Genomic DNA, 20,805 nt, shown 5'->3' with positions numbered 1-20,805 from the left:
AAATGGTTTGTGGTTAAACGTCCCATGTTACTTTTTTTTACTGAAGGGCCAAAAACAAGCTTTTAAACAGCTCTGCAGGTCGCCAGTAAACGTCTAATCCCAGTTAGTGACACCCCCTGTAGTGAAGTGCTGGGCTGTGATAAGTGGAGGCATCACAGCCACATATAAACCTTGGGCAACTGTGCAGGAGTACTCACAAAGGACTGAAGACCACCGAATCCGAGACGCTGCCTGCTTAATGCACAGAAAGTAAGTGAATCAGAGACGATGGGTACATGTAAGGGAAAAATGCATATGACATGACATGCGTGTAACCACTTCTTCTCCTCAGGATGGCTGTGAAAACCTTGTCAGTGTGGCTGCTCCTCTTGGGGACGTTGGTGCCTGAGCTCTGCTGTCAGCACTGGTCATACGGACTGAGCCCAGGAGGGAAGAGGGAACTGGACAGTCTTTCTCAAACTCTGGGCAATGTGAGCGTTTATCAGTCTCACTCGACCTTTCTCTTTCATTTTTAATACATTCTTTGAAATGGTTTTTTTCCTGAACAGGTAGTTGAGGAGTTCCCTCGTGTGGACTCAGCTTGCAGCGTTCTGGGTGGTGCAGAGGAATCCCCTTTTGCTGGAATTTACAGAATTAAAGGATTCCTTGTAAGTTTTACTCATTTCTCATTGTGTTTGGTTTTGCATGCATCCATCAGCACTGCCAAGTGGAAGTGTATAAGGCTCAGTCATAAGAAAAAATACAGAAGAGGAAGATTTGTTTTTTGTATATTGTGAATTAAGCCAAAACACCAATAATTAGGTTGAAATGTCGAGAATTAGGCCAAAATTATGAATATTAAGTTGAAAGGTCAAGAATAAAGTCAAAAATTACAAGAATTAGCTCAAAATGTTGAGAATAAGTCCAAAAGTCCAAAATAAAGTTGAAAACAAAATTGAAGTCAAAATGTTGAGGGTAAAGTCAAAATGTTAGAAATGAACTTGAAACGTTGAGAAGTTGAGAAGTTGAGAATGAAGTTGAATGAGTGAGTGCTGCAGCGAGCTGCCAGTGTTCCATCTCTTAAATTGATGCGGTTTCTCCTCATGAACAGACAGATTGAGTCTCTTCACAGTCCTAACATTGATGACCACACTATTTATAAATGCACTCAAAGAAAAACAGCAAATTCTGATTGAAAACAATTTTACCAATTTATCTACACTTGGCATCTGTAGAGACACTCATTACGTCAGTAGTTTCATAAATTGGAATTCATACATTTTTTTTCCATATGCCTGGCTCTAATAATCTTCTGAAGCCAAGACTATTTACTAAAGTTTAAAATGTTCTCACAGATTGAATCTGTTTCTCTCTTTCAGGGCAGCATCACTGACAGGGGGAACGGACGAAGAACATATAAGAAATGATGATTACTGTATTATTAAATCAGTAATTACAATTGAAATTCAATTATTGTTATTTACTTCTCCATGTTTTATCTCTCAGCCATTCACACCACCCTCCCTTTCTTATCTTTTCTCTCCCCTCCTTCCTTCTCTTCTGTTGCCCTCTACTTCTTCCTTTTCGCTACCTCTCCTCTCTTTATATCCTTCACTCATGGAGGATTTAAGTTTGCCCACATCTCTCTAACCTTTTCTTTCTTCTTCTTTATGTCTATCATCCTCAGCTGTCGGGCTCTCTTTTATTTCCTTTGTGCTTCAATCTCTCCTTTATCTTTCTCATTAACCTCTATTGGCTCTGTCTGTAATTTACATCTCCAAATTTCTTGAATTTATGCGACTATCACTCCAATTTACTTGCTTCCCATTGTCCCTCATCTCCCCTTTCACTTTCACCACTTCCTCTTCCTTCCTTCTGACCTTCCTCTACATGTTCTTGTCATATTCCTCATCACCCCTCTTGTTCTTCACCCTCCCTCCATCATTTAATCTCATTCTCTCTCTCTCTCTCATCCAACCCCTTACTCCATCCTTTGCTTTCAATATTTTGTTACTCACTATCCACCTTCAATGTAATTCCTTTTCTTATAGCCTTCCTCCTTTATCTTTCCTTTCCTTTACCTCTGCTTTCTCAGCTTTTTTCTCCATCTTCCTCCTTTGCTCATCCTCTCTTCATCTACTTTCCTTTACATGTCCACCCTCTCCCTCTTTACCCTCACATTAATGGCCGGCAAAGTTGCTCTGTGCTTAGCACTGTCGCAGTCCCTAAAGAACAAAGGCACTGATATCTTGTTTACTTTTCATGTCTGTGTACAGTTTACATGGTTGTGCTCCAGCTTCTTCCACAAAAAAAAGGAAAACATGACCTGTGCCTTTTAAATTCAATTAAAACAATCATAATAAAATAAACATTTGTCTCTGCCTATAACTATACAACCATTGAACAACAACCTGGGTTTAGTTGTTTAGACTTCAAGAACAATGTTGTGACCTTTACGGGAAAATTAAGAAAAAAACAGAAAACATATTATAAAGCAAATAAAAAGCGAGATTTGAACTTCACACACTGACTGATCAGGAGCTCAGTGCACAGACACCAGAGGGAACTATAAACCAGCACCAAACTTCATCCTGCTCCCACATAACTCTGGTATTCTAGTTTTTCTGGTTCATAAAATAATCTGCCAAAAAATCCAGATTTTTTTAACGAAACTTTTTTGTAAACCTGGATCAAATCCATCAACACTGTAATTAGTTGTAATTGACTGTAGCCGACCTTATCGTGTTTGTTCACCATGAGGACATGAGTCTGAAGCCAATTTATTGTATTGTAATCGCTCTCTGTTTGCTTTGCTTGATCGGCGCCCACATTGTACTCTGGATTAATAAAGATTACTAGTGGATGGATGAGCAAAATGAAAATTATCTGAGCTGGTGAAATCTCCAGTCCTTACACTTCTTTGACGTTACAACGTCTTGGAATATTGAAGGTGTTGGCTCATCAGTCAAACTGAAATGCTGCCCGCGTAGAAATTGACCCTCGCCCATTTTATCATTCGACTGTTGCTCATTATAAGTCAGCATGGGTGGCTGACAGTGACTCTTTGGCTGCAGGAGAAGATTTTATATTCACTCCTCTGGTTCCGCATGTGTCTTTTCGGTACTGATGTGTATTCACTGGTCCAATTTCACCTTTGAACTTGTCAGCAGTGGTTTAACTATTAATCACACAATTAATGACAGTATCATGAGGCTGTTGACAAAACGCAGATTTTCTATCTCCTGGAGTACAGGCTCAAAGAATAAATGATGCATTGATGGCATATCATCAAGAGAACAGCACAGACTGTGTGGGAATCACTATAATGACATGCTGATTGAAATTTCCATCACAATGATGATGATAATGGATTTTGTCTTTCCGAGACGTTGTTCCCTCTCAATGTTTTATTCTCTTTTGACGGCAGGAATTAATTCTGTTTGTGTCCACAAAGGAACTCCCACCTCTCATTTAGACTGAATCACATGTTGTCCCTACAGTTTCTAACAGATTAACACCCTGGAAAAGGATTATTATTACATCAAGGCCCGTCTGAACACGCACACACACACTAATATGTGATGCAGCAGTGAAATCAGATGAACCAAGATGTTTAGCCTATGGCTCCATTGCTGGAAATGAGTTTTGTAACACAGCTTCACTACAGAATGAAATCTAAAGTTTAACAATGACAGATGCTGACAGGCAGGACATCAGCTGCTTGTGGCTGTGTCAGTTATGAGCAGTAATGTCATTATAACAATTACAACCAAAGAAAGCACTTGTACATGCTGGAGATAATGCCACTTGAATTCCTCTGTGGTTCACAGGCTTCACAGGTGTTTAGACTTCAGAATAATGAATCCCCTCTTGGGTATTTCCTAACAACATTTCAAAAAAATGAAAATGCTTAAAGCCTTCTTCAGTTGACATACAGATCCAACTCTTGTAATCAACAGCAAAACAAAGGATTATTCAGATCTTGCCTGACCTCTGACCCATTTACAAGGAAAATCTGATGGTTACATTTTTAAACATGCAGATTTAGTAATTACAAAACTCACAAGATATGATGCCATGAAACATTATCTTAAGAAAAGATTAATCTTCAACTAAGATGAGGAATAGTGTGCCACCTTCTGTACATATTAGGAAAACAGTATTGCCCCCTGGTTGTTGCACTGGAACTGTAAAAGAAAGCAAGGAAGAATAGTGTTGCACAATGTTTCCTGAGCCTGTCAAAGGATATATGTTAATATCTCATTTGTCTTTGAAGCAGTAAATGGTTTCAGACTTAAATACAGCTGTATCGGATCATTCCACTGTAAAAGCATCAACAAATGCAGTTTGTTTGCAGATTTAGACATTATCACCAGATCAGATGCTGACGTGGGAGTGTTCACTTGATTTTTCCCACGGATTAGTCACATCTGTCTGTTTCCTCTTTGCTTATCTCAGATCTCAAACCTCAAACTAAACACTGCAGTGATAGAGAGTAGTTATCTCTCCTCGGTTTCTCTTTGTTTCGGGAATATAAAACCAACTAGAGCCCACTCCAGCCTTGGATTTATGATGTGCAAAGACTTTCAGTGTTTTAAATCGTGTCTCCTTGTGGTTCTGGAACCGGCTTACGTTATAAAGAACCCTGTTGCATTTGAAGAGTCAAACCTGAATGTGACAACATGAGAAATCATTATGATTTCCACATCATACACTATGTCATGACATATTTATTTATTCCAGCACAGGGATGAATGTGAAGGTTACTTTGAGAAAAGTTCTGAGAGAGAGAGAGAGAGAGAGAGAGAGAGAGAGAGAGAGAGAGAGAGAGACAGAGAGAGAGAGAGAGAGAGAGAGATGTAGTGAAACATTCGTTTTCTTCACAGAAAATAATAAGAGCACATAAACCTTTATTTTGAAAAACCTATTACGTTTAATTGTATTTATTTTAGCAAAGCAGAACTTTAAAAACCGACCTGCACCTTCCTATGAGGAGCTCAGGGCACAGACAGACACCAGAGGGCACTAGAAAACAACATGAAATAATAACATAATGCTTTTCCAGAAACACAAAATAATCTTGTGATAATAATTCTTTTATATAATATTCCATCAGACTGTTGCTAAGATTTTATCTGCACTGTTTTTGTAAAACCTGCATCAAATCCTGCCAACACTGTGTTTTATTGTAATTTACTGTACTTTATTGTGTTTGTTCACTATGAGGACATGAGCCTGGGGCCAATTTATTTTCGCTCACTGTTTGCTTGGCTTGATTCACGCCCACTCCACAATCTCCTCAGGATTATAAAAGAGATTAATCATGGATGGATGAGCAATATGTTTGCCAATAGAAGATGGAATTTAAACAAAGTACAAAACAAGCTGAAGTGTATTCATCGAGGAGATGTGACAGTGATACAACAGCCTGTAATATCCTGCTGAGCACCATATGGGGTGGCCGCCGCTCTTATCTTCAATGGAAAGTGTGTTTTTCAAAGTGTCACTCGGCTGTTGTTCAGCAAACACACACGAGGGAGAAAATCACTTCCGTGGGTTTCATCTTGTTAGTGAGATCACTTCTACTTTCATTGAACATACACACGACACCATATGGGTCAAGTGTCAAAGCTTTATTGGAAGTGATATGGTCAGGAATAATTACATAAAAGGTGATACAGCAGGACATAAAATATTTACTCAAGATCAACTCTGTCATGAACAATAACTCTGGGTGCCCATCGACCCACCTCTTTTAATCAGAGACTTTATATCAGACCCATTGCTCCCAGAACGACACATCATTTACTTTTTATTTTAAATAGGAATCACCATAGGAATGATGAATTGGGTCATTAAAGGAAACGATATTTTTTTTTTCAGAGTATTGGGGCATTCGATGATGCATCTCCACCTCCTCCGACGATCCAGAAATGAAGCCCAAAAGATCCCAGATAGTAACGCTGCCATCTTTCACATTTGGAGCTAGAGTCTGTGGTAGCAAGCTGTGGCACCAAGATCCAGTCTCAGATGTCAATCTTGAAGTTTTAATAGCATTGAATAACAAATTAAAAACAGAACTTATCAGAAAAATGAACACTTGTTATAAGAACTATACCTAAATTGACACAAAGCATCTTTGAGATTAAGTCATTGTCGAACAGTCATCTTCTGCTGGGGCACTTAAACTGAACAGAGCTACTGTTGATGCTATCTGTAACGCCTTGTGCTTTTTCCTTTTTTCCAAATAAAAAAATGTGTCAGCAAGAAAGTGAGTACGTTTATTTCTCATTATGTTAAACATTTGATTTTGATACTCTCTTGTCGGCTACTTATATATATATATGAACCTACTGAAAAGGAAAGTTGGTTAGCCTACCTCAGCACACAGACAGGAAACAGGCAGAAACTGCTAGACTCTGTGCCATGATATCAAAATTATTATTATGCACTTTAAATACTTACACATACTCACAAGCTCCAAAATTAAATACCTGTACAAAGGTAATAGGGACCATTACACCACCCTAATAAACCAATGTATTATCAATTGTCCCCAGCAATGTCCCCAGCAATCTCTGTTTCTCTGTAGTTCATAAGGTGCGTTTATCAGCTTGGTGCTCAGTGTCATTTTGAGGGAAACCCACTGAAACCCCTAAGGAGGCTGTAACCAGGCAACTGAGGCCGACCGTGATCTACCTCTTTCCTCTGATCCAAAAAAATGGGAGGTCAGACACAAAGGCCGGGGTGTGAATTTTCAGGCTCTATCTATCTATCTATCTATCTATCTATCTATCTATCTATCTATCTATCTATCTATCTATCTATCTATCTATCTATCTATCTATCTATCTATCTATCTATCTATCTATCTATCTATCTATCTATCTATCTATCTATCTATCTATCTATCTATCTATCTATCTATCTATCTATCTATCTATCTATCTATCTATCTATCTAATCTAGTAAACAAACTGATATTTCTATATTCTCATATATTTATATTTGAGATGTGGGACTTATTTGTCATGAATTTGTTCTGAAAGATTTTGCGTGTGTGTGACTCATTAAATGAGCTGTTATGTTATCAGGCTGTCGTGATATCCAAACCAATAAAGAGGTAAAACCAGGAAATACTGGCTGAACAGCTGCCTGATAGATCCGACGGCAGGAAGCACTGGAACTATTAGACCAATCGAATAGAAAGATAAGACATCAGGGAAATTATGGACTGTGCTGATCCATGTGTTTGACCCCTTTGCATGAGGTGATTCTGTGTGTCCTGTCTGGTTTAGCCCTGTGTGTATTATTATGATTAGGATTCCAGAGTCAGACTTTACCTTTGACCTTTTCATATGCCAAAGCAGCGGCATTAGATCCCTGTCACAATGGGTCATAGGTGTACAAGGCAAATTACTTCAAATCTGACATCACCGCATACAAGTTTTTTTCTTCTGAAAAATCATTTTGAAACATATCTCTATTATGTCACCTCATATTATGTCATCAGGCTCAGTATGGACCTTGCAGATTCACATATACTATAGAGCCTACATGTGGTGAATACTGCAGCTTCCTGTTCTTTACAAGAATTGGTCAGGGAGATAGATTCACACAAAAGGGTGGAAAGACTTTCTTCCACGAAGCAGCAGATGTAAGAAAGCTGTTATTAATATTGGAACAAGGCAAGCGGGATGCATTGTGCCCGACTCTCGCAATTGTAAGGCAGGCAAAAATATGTAACTGAGGAGAATTTAAGAGCTCCGAACAACAGCTTGAGGAAATCTTTGGCAAACTATGCAGCTCATGGTGTTCCTGTGATCTGCGGAGATTGCTTGTATGAGAATCTCTCTGAATTTAAATGCCGAGAGCCAAGATGTTCATTTTCTTCCGAAACTGCTCCAGTGGCGAGGAGAGTCCAGCCCCACAGAGTCATTATGTGTTTGTCTCCAGCTGAGCTTCATTATAAAGAACATTAATGTGCCCACAGCCCCTTCACAGCTACTTGGAGAAACATCATACAACGGCATCATTTGAGTTCCACTCATTGTCAAGTGTCAACGGAGTCCCTGTGCACCTCTTGGCATCTCGAGTTCATTATTCCTTACAAAATAAACACTCTGACTTCATTCAGTGGTGTTTTTAAAAGGAGAGACAGGTGAGAGGACGGATGGAGAGGTGAGGGGATTGACAGCTGCACAAACAGGTCCATTATACTGACAAGGACCTCTGAGAGCTCTGCTGCCTCTGGGAAAACCGTCTGGAGGATTATCTGAGACGTTGTCAGAGTCTAAAATTGCGACATCCTACACTTGACCTCTTACGACACCATTAAAACTCAAAGGCCCTCAGGAAGCTGATTCCTTACCTCGTCTCCCTTCCGAATCGGTGGCATGCCTCTTATTTCAGACAAATAAAAGTGAAACTGTTAACATAAGTTCCCTCAGCATGAATATTTATCACAGGCCCAATTGATCTCTCACAAGGTTCCACCCCCCCCCCTTCCCTTCCCTTGCATTTAAGCCAACAAACACAACACTGATTTATTCAACACGAACACATCTAAAATGTGTCGTTATCTCAGACTTCCCCCTGAATAATGCACAAACAGGCAGCACACTGAATTTGACCTCAGACACATACAAAAAAAACTTTAGTGGTGTTTTTTTTAATGTACATTCCATACTAAACAATGCCATGTCATGCAAGTGTGTATCAGCATCGAGGCTGTTTAATCTCATGGGCTGTGATATTCCACAGTGTTTCCTACTGTGGACAACTCTTCTGTGTAACATTGCGTCTTTAATTGGATACTTGGGACCAATCTGTTTGTTGTAGAAGGATGTGGTGGAACTGACATGTAGGTGATAACAAAAATCAATTTAGGCTTAACACACACTGAGAAAGCCAGATGGACCTGAAGAAAAGAAAAAAAATGCAATACAACAAATTAAAGAACAAATAGTCAAAATTAGGATTAATCAAAACTGAATATTACAACAAAGACATTATCATTACAAATAATAAGGAATGTTTTAATTCAGTTCAGCACCACAAAGAGAAGTGACCGATAACAGGTCCCCTAGGAGATATTTGCTATGCTACACGGTGCTCTTTATTGCCAACCACATCGATTAACTATAAATTGTCACATCTTTTACAGGCCATACAAGTACTTAGTAACATTATATACAGCAGAAGACAAGGTCCCTCACTGCCATTTATTCTGTTTTACGGCCCTTCGTATATAAGGTTGTTGTATAGAACAAATCATCCTACACACGTAGTACGGCAGAACACAGACCTTGGCAGACAGCAGAGAGATGCTCTTGCCAAGGTTGTTAGAGAAAGATTATTACACAGTTTGCTGGGATTTCAGGTAATAAGAAATGCATTAAAGTGATGCGAGTAAATCGGGCTAAATGAACGCCCGGAGCCACATTTAGCACGCTAATGTCTTCCCCTTCTGTTCTGCTACTGTGTCGATGATCTCTAACAAAACACAGTTCACAACCCCTTGATATTTCCATTAATACTATTAACATAAAACAGAAACACAACCCCAAACATTTTGTCTTTTTAACCTTCCAGTGGCTCCACTGTTCATGTTTACAACTATACAGACTACAGCTGCTCATGTAAATTGTCTGCAGTCGCTCAACAATACATAAACTTGTCCAACCTTTGTACCTTCATTTTGATATCTACTTCCTCTGACTGATTTGTGGGCATTGTGCCATGTTGATAAAGTGTATTCAGTCCACTCCCTCTGGACTGCTATTGTGAGGTTTATAACTTTGTAAATGTCAACCTCGCTTTTGCACGCAACGAAGCAAGCGAAGCTCCAAAGGATGACACAATGAGGGCTGGAGAGGCCACAGTAGTTTCTTTGTCTTTTACTGAAAAGGCTTGTAATTAGGAATTGATGCTGATGGATCCATTGCTCAAGATAGACCCCTTGGTGACCTCTGTGCTGACAGTGGAGAGCGGGACGGTCTCGTACCGCTCTGCCACCACCCAGCAGCGACAGTGCAACAGAGTGGATTTGAGGTGTTTCTGGAAATTGCTGTTGAGGAAACCGTAGATGATGGGGTTGATGCAGGTGGAGGCCATGGCTGTGAGGTGGCAGAACGAGAAGATGACGTCGTGGCTACAGGACGGGATGGCCTCGTGGTTCCAGTCGAACACGGTGTTGAAGATGTTGAGAGGGAGCCAGGAGATGGTGAAGGCCACCACTATGGAGATCAACATGGCATTGATCCTTGTGGAGCCCTTGTTTTTCCTTTGAGTGGTGTTCCTGCCGCGCTCCACCATGTCCTTCCTCCTCCTCAGGCGCAGGTAGACGTGCAGGTAGCAGACCATGATGAGGACGAGCGGGAGGAAGTACTGGAAAATGAGCAGGGAGGTGGTGTAAGCTCTGCGTTCTTCGACTGTCGGCCACTGCTCCATACAAACGGAGTGATCACCGACTAGGAAGGGGACACTCAGGTTCTGTAAAGGCCGGGCAAGCACGCTGTATGAGAGGAAAGGCACGGAGATAAGGCAGGCCACAATCCAGGTGACAGCCACGGCCAGGTAGGACTGGCCCACCACAGGCTTCCATCCAGTCGGGTGGACGATGAGCTGGTAGCGCTCCATGGCGATAAGGACGAGAGAGAAGATGGAGACAGTGACTGATATGCACTGGATGAAGGGCGTGAGCTTGCAGAGAGTGTCTCCCAGGATCCAGTGATCCATCAGGGTGTAGGTAATGGTGACCGGCAGGCAGAAAATGCACATGAGGATGTCAGAGCAAGACAGGTTGACGATGAAGATGTTGGTCACGTTGCGCATCTCCTTGTATCGACTGATGACAAACACCAGGCAGGAGTTCCCGATGAGACCTACTGCCAACACCGTGCTGTAAGCTACAATGAGGAACGTGGTGCCGCTCACTGAGAGTGAACATTCCTCGCCGAAATCCCACGGTATCTCTTTCCACAACAAGGCCTGGTTGTGATTGGTGCTGTGCTGCAGCTCCATGGTGCTTCGCCTTCCTCACTTCAAACACTGGAAACAAATTCAACTAATTTGTTTTGTCAACCCTGCAATAATTGCTTCGTAAATTATATTAGGCTTTTTTTTTCAGCTTTCTTAACAGCCGTCTTCATTTTCCGCCTGCGAAATGAAGAACAGAAAATTAGTAACCTTTAACAATTTTATAGCCAGGAAAAGTTTCTTTTTAATATTATAAACCCTTGTGATGGGTTATCAGTCAAATGGAAATGGAGCTCATTTAGAAATTGACCCTCACTCATTTCATCATTAGACTGTAGCTTCTTTTGAATGAGGATGTGAGGCTGAGAGTTATTCTCTGGCTGCAGAAGAGGATTTTATGTGTGTTGTGTTTATGTGTCTGTGTCTTATGTGTATTCACTGGCCCAATTTCACCTTTGTACTTGTCAGCAGTGGTTTCACTATTACACAGACAATTAAGGTCAGTATCATGAGGCTGTTGACAGAAGGCTGATTTTCTATCTCCTGGAGTACAGGCTCTAAGAATAAATGATGAACTGATGGCGTATCATCAAGAAACAGCACAGAATGTATGGGAATCACCATAATGACTTGCTGATTGAAATTTCCATCACAATAATGGTGATAATGGCTTTGTCTTTCAGAGATGTTGTTGTTCCCTCTCAATGTTTTCTTCTCTTTTGAAGGAAGGAATTAATTCTTTCCACAAAGGAACTGCCACCTCTCATTAAGACTGAAGCACGTGTTGTCCCTACAGTTTCTAACAGATTAATGTACTGGAAAGAAGGTTATTATTACATCAAGGCAAATCTGATCAGTGTCTGTAAGTGATCATACCCTCACATATATGAATATATATTTATTTGTATGTGTTGTGTGTGTGTGTGTGTGTGTGTGTGTGTGTGTGTGTGTGTGTGTGTGTGTGTGTGTGTGTGTGTGTGTGTGTGTGTGTGTGTGTGTGTGTGTGTGTGTGTGTGTGCGTGTGAATACGCAGCAGTGAAATCAGATGAACCAAGATGGTTTGTCCACGGCTAATCTGGTAGAAATGAGTTTTGCAACACAGCTACACAACTGAATGATATCTAAAGATTAACCATGACAGATGCTGACAGGCAGGACATCAGCTGCTGGTGGCTGGTTCACTTATGAGCATTAATGTCATTATAATGTGCTGTTTCGTCTGCACTAATTACAACCAAAGATATCATTTTAATAACCAAAGTACACACTTTGTACATGCTGGAGCTGATGCCACTTGAATTCCTCTGTGGTTGTTCAGGATAATGAATCACCTCCCGGGTGTCAGCCTGACTACAAGTGAATGTCTGGATGTCTGGTCTGCAAATCATAGCCTGGATGCTGATTATTACTCTGGTATAAATTGTAAACTCAAAGTGGCGCATGCTTTGTGTTGAGGGAAGTTCATATGAAGGAACAAAGAATATAACAAAGGACAAAATTAATGTTTAACACAAGACTTATTATAATGTACAAGCTGCGGATTACTCATGAAGTAATTAACCTATAAATACAAATAAGCCCTATGAGCGAAATTGTGATTTGCGAATATGGGCTCTGGAAATAAAACGTTATTTTTTGATAGACAATCAAGGCGCATGTAGATTTGTCTCAAAATAGAGATGTATGTAAATTGTACCCAAGATCTCCGCTGCATGTGTTCAGTCACCTGCACATTAATCCCACTCATAAACAGCCACCAGTCCGGAATTGCTCAAGCAAAATAAAACAGTTAAACATCGGGCACCATCAGAATGAAAAACCCATATGGATGGAAAGCGTGGAGAGGTTCTCTGTGTGCGCTCAGGTGGACTCTCAGCTCTGGACAGGTGAAGTAGACTGTGTGTGTGTGTGTGTGTGTGTGTGTGCGTGTGTGAGAGAGAGAGAGAGAGAAATCACTGCTGTCCTGTCCCGGGGGGCAGTGACGACCCTTCACTAATTCCCACCCTGAAGACCTGCTGGGTGTCCCTGCACTGAACCAGAGCTGCTTTCCACTTGGAGCGCGTCAGATGGAGATCAGCAAAGTGAGAAGGATTCTCATCTCCTCATTGCAGCTCACAGACAGACTGACACCTCGGGGGGGGATTCACAACACCAGTGTGCGTAATGAGGAGATTCAAACTCACCCAACGCACACTACACGATCGATCTTAAAACAGACTGAAATATCAAAGCAATCAGATCTTCCATCAGTAAGAATGCTAATAAAAAAATCCCAATAAACATCTCACTCTCAGTTCACCCTGCACAGAAAGAGTTCCAACACCAAAAGGCACATTGAAATCAGCCGTGTGATTTCTCGGCGGGTCTTACCGAGGTCTTCTCTCCTCCGGGACCTGGCGCTCTGCTTCGCATCCAGGGAGACAGGCAGAGTTTTGGGTCGAGGACAGGAGAGACAGGAGGACAGGAGGACAGCAGGACAGCAGGACAGGAGGACAGGAGGACAGGAGGAGTCCTGTCAGGATCCCTGATAGCAGCTCTTAAAGCGACCTCACTCCACACAGCGCTGCGCACAGGCGGGGATGCGATGTGCTGGCGAACACGTTACATAAGATATTCTCTGCGCGCACACAAGGGGGGCCGATGGGGGGGGGGGTTGGGGGGGGGGACTTGAGAGATTTGAAAATTTTGCACACTTGGTTCTGCTTTCACCCACGTTAAGGAGAGAAATGGGTGAGAGACGTCACACACATGCAGGGAGCGAGGCTATACGCGTAATGAAGAAGAAGAAGAAGATACACTTTATTTATCCCACACACATGCACAAACATGCACAGACACACTCATGCAATGGGGAAATTAGTCCTCTGCATTTATCCCATCTGGTGTGATCTTTTGGACAGACACACAGAGCAGAGCAGTGGGCAGCAGATGTTGGGGGAGTAAGGTGCCTTGCTCAGGGGCACTAGACAGGGTATAGGGAGAATAGTCTTTTGATCTTTTGGACAGATCCAGGTTCGTCTTTATGTTGTTATTCTATCCAGGTAAGCTTTTGTTGAAACTCCAGCATCGAACCAGAGACCTTTTTCTGCCAGTATAGTCCAAGTCCAAGTTTCTGCCACTAGTCCACCGCCTCTCCCAAATATGAAGCAGGTGCACTGTAAGATAAACCTGATGTGATTCTGTGTTATTGAAGTGCAATGCTCAACATTTCTCTAGGACTTCGTGTAAATTGTGCACACTCAGTAGGAAGCCTGTGGATATACATTACACATGTGTTTTCCTCTCCACAGTAGAGTGCCCTGTGGAGGTGGACACTGTGGACAGGGCACAGTGAAGTTTTCACATCCTGTCAGGATCTGTGGACAGACTGTGAGGCTCTTGAATGAATAGTGTGATTGTTGCCGTAAACACACACACACACACACACACACACACACACACACACACACACACACACACACACACACACATAATGTCGATTACACAGCACGGTCATGTGCTCCTATTCCACTGTAATAGCTTTATTTGCCCAACAAAAACACGTTTCATCTATAAATTATATAACCTAAATCATTTTTCTCTGCCAGCATGAAACTATAGATCTTGATGGATACTCAATGAAATGTCAGGGTTGTCATGCAAGACCACACGCTACTGATGAACTTTGTCTTACATGTCAGATTCAATAATGTACTGCACTGCAGGTTCCACTTTCTCTACTTCTGCAGAATAAGGCACAATATCATCACGATTAAACCCTCCATCCAGATCCCTCTGCAGTTAACACCCTGGAACTATTTTAAACCCATCCTTTGCACCTTCTCTCGCTTGTGCAACAGATTGTTAACTGCTTCTTCACACCGTCCCCACACACTCCTGTTTCGAGTGGAGGCCGTTTCGAGGGAGCAGTAAGAGCCGTTTGTCTGAGAGAGGCAGAACGGTGGAATGATTTGCCACCATCAATAACAGCTCTGTGGGTGTCTACCTGACACTGGGACTCGGGGCGCATGTCACTCAAGACAAATGATTTATATGCACATGTCTTTTCAGAGAAGAGCGGCAAAGCTGAAGAAGTTGGGAGGAACTGTGCTGCAGGACTTGATTTTGTTTTTAGCCACTAATCTGGAACCAGTCAATTTATTGAAACGTGATATGGCTGTTGTACTTCTCTTGTGCAATCTCCACTTCTGTCCGTCACAACTGGATTTTTCTTGCAGTTGACGGAAGGGGATAGGGGAACACTTCTTTGAGTTAGTCTAAAACGTCTGGACAACTGCGTAGCACTATTGCGACATGAAATTGTATTTTTCGGCACAGTGACGTGTGGCCAGAGAAGCTTGTGCAATCTGGAGAGGAAGAAAACCTCCACCTAATGGAAAAAGGAAAACGGTTTTCAGTCACAGCACACGTGTTTAAACGAGCAGACAGCAGATTTGTTTTGTTCCATCACAGGTGATAAGGTAGAACAAGAACAGATAACATGTTCCAAACATTTCGGAAACATTATCTCGCTGTCACATGAAATATTTTATTTCTCTTTGATGACTTCTTTTTTTCAACACACTCTATCCACTGTTTAGACTGCTGCCCCGTGTCTCTTTCTAAAATGCATAACGCAACTGGATTCACATATAAGGCCATATTTGGATTCAGAGACAGACTCATTAATATATAGCACAGCTGGTTCTTGTGGGAAAATTGTTAATAATTTTATGTGTCACTGCCTGTGTAAATCCATAAAGTACTCATGGCCCATTAATAATGAACTGTTTTCCTGCTGTAGCTCCCCATATCCATGCTTGGGGAGCAATTGTTTGTGTATTTTTTATGTTCAACAGTGGGGCTTCAAAATAGATTTTAAAAGCACCCAACCAGAACATAACAAGACATGGAGGAAAGAAAGAAAGAAAGAAAGAAAGAAAGAAAGAAAGAAAGACAGAAAGAAAGAAAGAAAGAAAGAAAGAAATATGTACAATACACAAGGTAACCACTGCAGTATGATATGTATATGTACCATAATATAGTATCTTATGATAACAGGATAACTTTCTTTTGTGCACCCCTGTTATTAGTTATATAAAGATCCATGTCACAGATAAAAACATAGCAATTCTCAGGAAATTAGAACATTTCTGTGATGAAAAGGGGTCCTAACTTTGAAAAAATAAACTTTGTTAACATCCAACAATAATGGTGAGGGAAATTATGGCAAAAGCATCAGTGAACCTGATTTGAGGGTTTATCGTCCATAAAAGGAATGTGTTCTGAAGTGAATTGTCTGAACCTGTCAGAAGACAAAATGAAAATACAAATTAATAATGTTAACTAAGTAAAAGGATGGATTAATAATATTTCAACATCTAAATTGCTCTAAAAACTTCTTGCTCTTGCTCTGTAGTTGTGTTTGCCTACTCTTCTTGACTATAGGAGTTCCTGGGTGATGGTTATGCTATGAAGGATAAGATATGTCTTACAGTAAAACCTTTTCTTTTAATATGAGTCCAAGTCCCAGAAGAATCATGTATAATAATAATAATAATAATAATAATAATGAATGCAAATAGGACAGAAAAATATTATTTTCTGAGTTACTAACAGTGAGTAGTGGGGGAAATGGGTGGAAGCTATGAATAAAATAGATACATTAATTATAGATCATGATGATATACTGCATGTTTTGATGGTGACAGTGCTGGAAATTATAATACATGGCACCCCAGTTGTCTATATAATTCACATGTTAGTGTAAAAGAGGTGTCGGTGTCCTATTCCCTGCTCATTTTTAGTGTGGTTGTTAAAGATTTACTGCTACCAACACGAACCATAATGTCACATGGATGTAATTCCTTGCCACTGCATACATGTATTCATATATGTGCAGATCATATAGGGCAGAAAAAACACAAGCGTTGCACTAATCAATCAAAATCTGCACACATTGTTCGCCAGTCTCAGCTCTTGTGCCGGAGGAGGTTGTGCATTCTGAGCCTAGGTGACAATAACCATCTTTAAAACATGGGAATGTACACGGAAATATACTGTGTGCAAGATTTATGGATTCCTCATTAATGATATTCTGTTACAATAATGGTATGATGACATGTAATGGTCTTTTTTCAAAGACTGGGACGAAGAAACAAGAATAGTATTCAAAAGGGCACACGTCTCCACTTTATCTTTCAATATTAAAGAAAAGAAATCCTTGATCTGCCCCCTGATCCGGTTCTGAACGAAACTAAACGAGTTCTCTCCTGACACACACTGTACCTCATCCGTCCACCAAGTAAAATCCCCTCAGTAGTTTTTTCGTAATCAAAAAGCTGACAGCTGTCAAGATAAAATCTGAATACACCTGAAGTCTGATCCATCTTTTCAACTTTTCCAGGCAACAATCAAACCCTGAACACACGGAAACCGTATTGATCAAGTGGCTCCGTTCTGCCTTCCACTCCTCACTATAGTAACCGCAGACCCTAAATCCATACACATTGTGTTCTCAAAGCAACTCATCGAGCGAAGGGCAACCTCCCCGGCAGTATTTCAGCACCGCACACGAGCCAGGCTGAAGTGATCCTTGACACTGTCACTGCAGCACGGTCTTATAAATCCTACAGGCTTTAAATAACCCCAGCTAAGAACAAATGCCACAGTGCCTCAGGTAGTCATGGATGACAAACAACCCCCATCAGTTGCACAGATCACTTCTGACACGGAGCTCACCCCGATGCTCCTCTGTTAAAATGGGAGTTTTGGGAGCAGCACATGCTTAATCAAGGCCGACTGCAGATCTCCTCAGTTATGTAGAGCTCTTTGGTGTCTTGCAGCCCATCGTTTTGTTTTTTTTTGTCCATATTTTTACTTTATTGAATGACTAGTAAACTAGATGAAGTTAATTCTTTGGTTCATTCCCACCACTCACATCAACCTTGTTTACTGCCTGCATCAGGAAGCAGATGCAAAAGGATGCTGTGATAAATCCACTGTATACTATAAATACACTACGAATAAAGTTAGGAAATAGCAGCTACAGCATAGTATAGCTAAAGATGGAGCCAGATATTTCCTTCATTGATCAGTTAATATTCAGAGTTAATAAAGGTGTTGGTATCCTCAGGTGGTAAACAAAAATTTGTGCAAATGGTGCTCCATAACTATAGTAGCCCACAGTGTTTAAAGATGCAACATGACTACTCTCCAAAAGGTAAATCAAAGTGTCTTAATCGCCACCTGCTGGCCAGCTGCAGTATAGGTCATAAGTCCAGCCTCATCCTTGTTAGTGGAAGGGACATGGACCAAACTTAAATGTCAAAGTACTCTTCAAATTAATTGATGTCGATAATGTAATTTTTTTTAAGTTGTTATTACATTGATGTTTGTTCAAGTTTACATCTTTTCTGATAAGTTTGATTTAAATTAGTTATTTGATGCTAAAACTATAATGGGGTGAAATGTCATGATTGACAGGTGAGACTGACTTGCAAAAGGTCAAGCATGTGAATCTAACCATCTCCAGGCTTTAGCTTTATTTATAAAAGAGATCAGAGTCAGTCTTCTCATCTAACATTCTATTAATGCAAATTTCCAAAGTGTCAAAATATTTCTGTGAACTGAATTTCTCCACTTTAATGTCTAATATGTCTTTTTGTTTTTTTAAATGGAAGGTCGGTTCTGTCATCTTGGACCATAAAGTCTGCCAAGCATGAAATGAAACAAGGCTAAAAAAAGCTAATATCAATTTTGTTGCGCGCTACTTCAAAATTGCATTAAGTGTAGAGGAATAAACTGATTTGAGGAGAAAAAGAGCAAAGAGAAGAGAGAGAAATAGACCAGAGAGGAGCCTGAGATTGGGGTTTATTAGAAACACAACTGCATTAGTGGACCAAAAGGTAGAATCAATCCAGTGTGCATTAGATCTGCTGACCCGCCTCCTTTAATTGGTATAAATGTTCACGTCCTTACTGCTCTCTTAAGCCACATTTTGCTCGGCTGCAGTCGCATCTGTGTGCAGCACAGAAAACATTCTTACTGCCTCACTTTTCCCTCAGAGTTCCTAGGCGTAAGCATTCGATTCAGATCTTTCACTAACATTGTCACAGCCAATCGGACGGTGGATGTCACATACCAAAATAGCGTGCATCCCGATAGCTACGCCTGAAACTGAATTCATTGGCAGAATAATGTGACAGAAGGAGGACAGCAAGTTTCTATCGATCCCCAGAAGCCCTGGTCAATAAATTAGTCCAGATATGACCAACCATCCATCAAGGTTCTTGGCCACCGCAGCTTTATCCCAATTAAAATTTGATCCACCATCAGCCCCATTCTGCTTGGCCTCATTGCACGGCCCAAGGTTTCCAGGGCTTCTGTAGGTGGCTGGGTTTCTGCAATCTCACAGAAAATGTGCACTGATCAAGCACAGAGTCGAACTTAAAGTAAAATAATCCTTTCATGTCAATATAAAACTGGAGACAACTCAAGGAAACTGGAGTCTTTATCCCTTGCTTTTAATATTCCACCAAACCCTTCCTTGGAGAGCAGCTGTCAAAGCACTGTCCAGCCGAGCTCTTCGAGCTATCAAGTCTCTGCTTGCTGTCTCTATAATACTTTCCATTGGGAAATGTCGGTTTCCTACCATCTCTGTGCCATGTGAAAAAAAGACATGATGAGCCAACCTTTGTCTCTTAAGAGAGAAGGTATAAAGTCGTGTCAAACCTGTTACAACTCTTAACATTTTAGTTTGTGTCCACATGCACACTATTTATGTCAGTGTTTTTATTTCTCTTATGTCATTGAATTGTTTAGATTTTTTAATTTTATATCTTTCTATCTATCTATCTATCTATCTGTCTGTCTGTCTGTCTGTCTGTCTGTCTGTCTGTCTGTCTGTCTGTCTGTCTGTCTGTCTGTCTGTCTGTCTGTCTGTCTGTCTGTCTGTCTGTCTGTCTGTCTGTCTGTCTGTCTGTCTGTCTGTCTGTCTGTCTGTCTGTCTGTCTGTCTGTCTGTCTGTCTGTCTGTCTGTCTGTCTGTCTGTCTGTCTGTCTGTCTGTCTGTCTGTCTGTCTGTCTGTCTGTCTGTCTGTCTGTCTGTCTGTCTGTCTGTCTGTCTGTCATCTATCTACACATAACATATGATCTATCTATCTATCTACCTATATCTGTCTATCTATCTATCTATCTATCTATCTATCTATCTATCTATCTATCTATCTATCTATCTATCTATCTATCTATCTATCTATCTATCTATCTATCTATCTATCTATCTATCTATCTATCTATCTATCTATCTATCTATCTATCTATCTATCTATCTATCTATCTATCTATCTATCTATCTATCTATCTATCTATCTATCTATCTATCTATCTATCTATCTATCTATCTATCTATCTATCTATCTATCTATCTATCTATCTATCTATCTATCTATCTATCTATCTATCTATCTATCTATCTATCTATCTATCTATCTATCTATCTATCTATCTATCTATCTATCTATCTATCTATCTATCTATCTATCTATCTATCTATCTATCTATCTATCTATCTATCTATCTATCTATCTATCTATCTATCTATCTATCTATCTATCTATCTATCTATCTATCTATCTATCTATCTATCTATCTATCTATCTATCTATCTATCTATCTATCTATCTATCTATCTATCTATCTTTCTATCTATGTATATTTCTATCCATCTATCTATCAGAACGAACAATGACGAATAAGCACGTCGGAACAGCTTTTTACTTCATGTAACTGATAATCCTTTCTATCTTGTGGAGAGGCACATACTGTTGGGAGGTCTAAACGTTTAAGCAAGACTGGTTTGTTGTTT

The 20,805-nt window shown here is 40.5% G+C and overlaps 2 protein-coding genes across 2 annotated transcripts; one reads left to right on the top strand and one right to left on the bottom strand.

The window, feature by feature from the left end:
- Window positions 1–238: 238 nt before the first annotated feature.
- Window positions 239–1,406, top strand: LOC133002236 (progonadoliberin-1). Its single transcript, XM_061072001.1, has 4 exons — window positions 239–249; window positions 332–470; window positions 549–647; window positions 1,359–1,406. The coding sequence occupies exons 1-4, from the start codon at window positions 239–241 to the stop codon at window positions 1,404–1,406; spliced, it is 297 nt and encodes a 98-aa protein (XP_060927984.1).
- An 8,491-nt stretch (window positions 1,407–9,897) lies between these two features.
- On the bottom strand, window positions 9,898–11,010 carry npy8br (neuropeptide Y receptor Y8b). The gene has a single exon (XM_061072118.1). The coding sequence runs from the start codon at window positions 11,002–11,004 to the stop codon at window positions 9,898–9,900; it is 1,107 nt and encodes a 368-aa protein (XP_060928101.1). The 5' UTR covers window positions 11,005–11,010.
- Window positions 11,011–20,805: the final 9,795 nt, after the last annotated feature.

This window comes from Limanda limanda, chromosome 5 (genome assembly GCF_963576545.1).
Source record: "Limanda limanda chromosome 5, fLimLim1.1, whole genome shotgun sequence".
Taxonomy (NCBI): domain Eukaryota; kingdom Metazoa; phylum Chordata; class Actinopteri; order Pleuronectiformes; family Pleuronectidae; genus Limanda; species Limanda limanda.
Note: the sequence above shows the minus strand (reverse complement) of the source record. Positions and strands in the feature narration are given on the sequence as shown.

What these genes read in the sequence shown, in the direction of transcription:
- npy8br (XM_061072118.1), bottom strand. Translation starts at nt 11,004, where the DNA reads ATGGAGCTGCAGCACAGCACCAATCACAACCAGGCCTTGTTGTGGAAA.
- LOC133002236 (XM_061072001.1), top strand. An exon ending in TTTCTCAAACTCTGGGCAAT is followed by an intron (nt 471 to 548) that starts GTGAGCGTTTAT and finishes TTTCCTGAACAG; the next exon opens with GTAGTTGAGGAGTTCCCTCG. An exon ending in ACAGAATTAAAGGATTCCTT is followed by an intron (nt 648 to 1,358) that starts GTAAGTTTTACT and finishes TCTCTCTTTCAG; the next exon opens with GGCAGCATCACTGACAGGGG.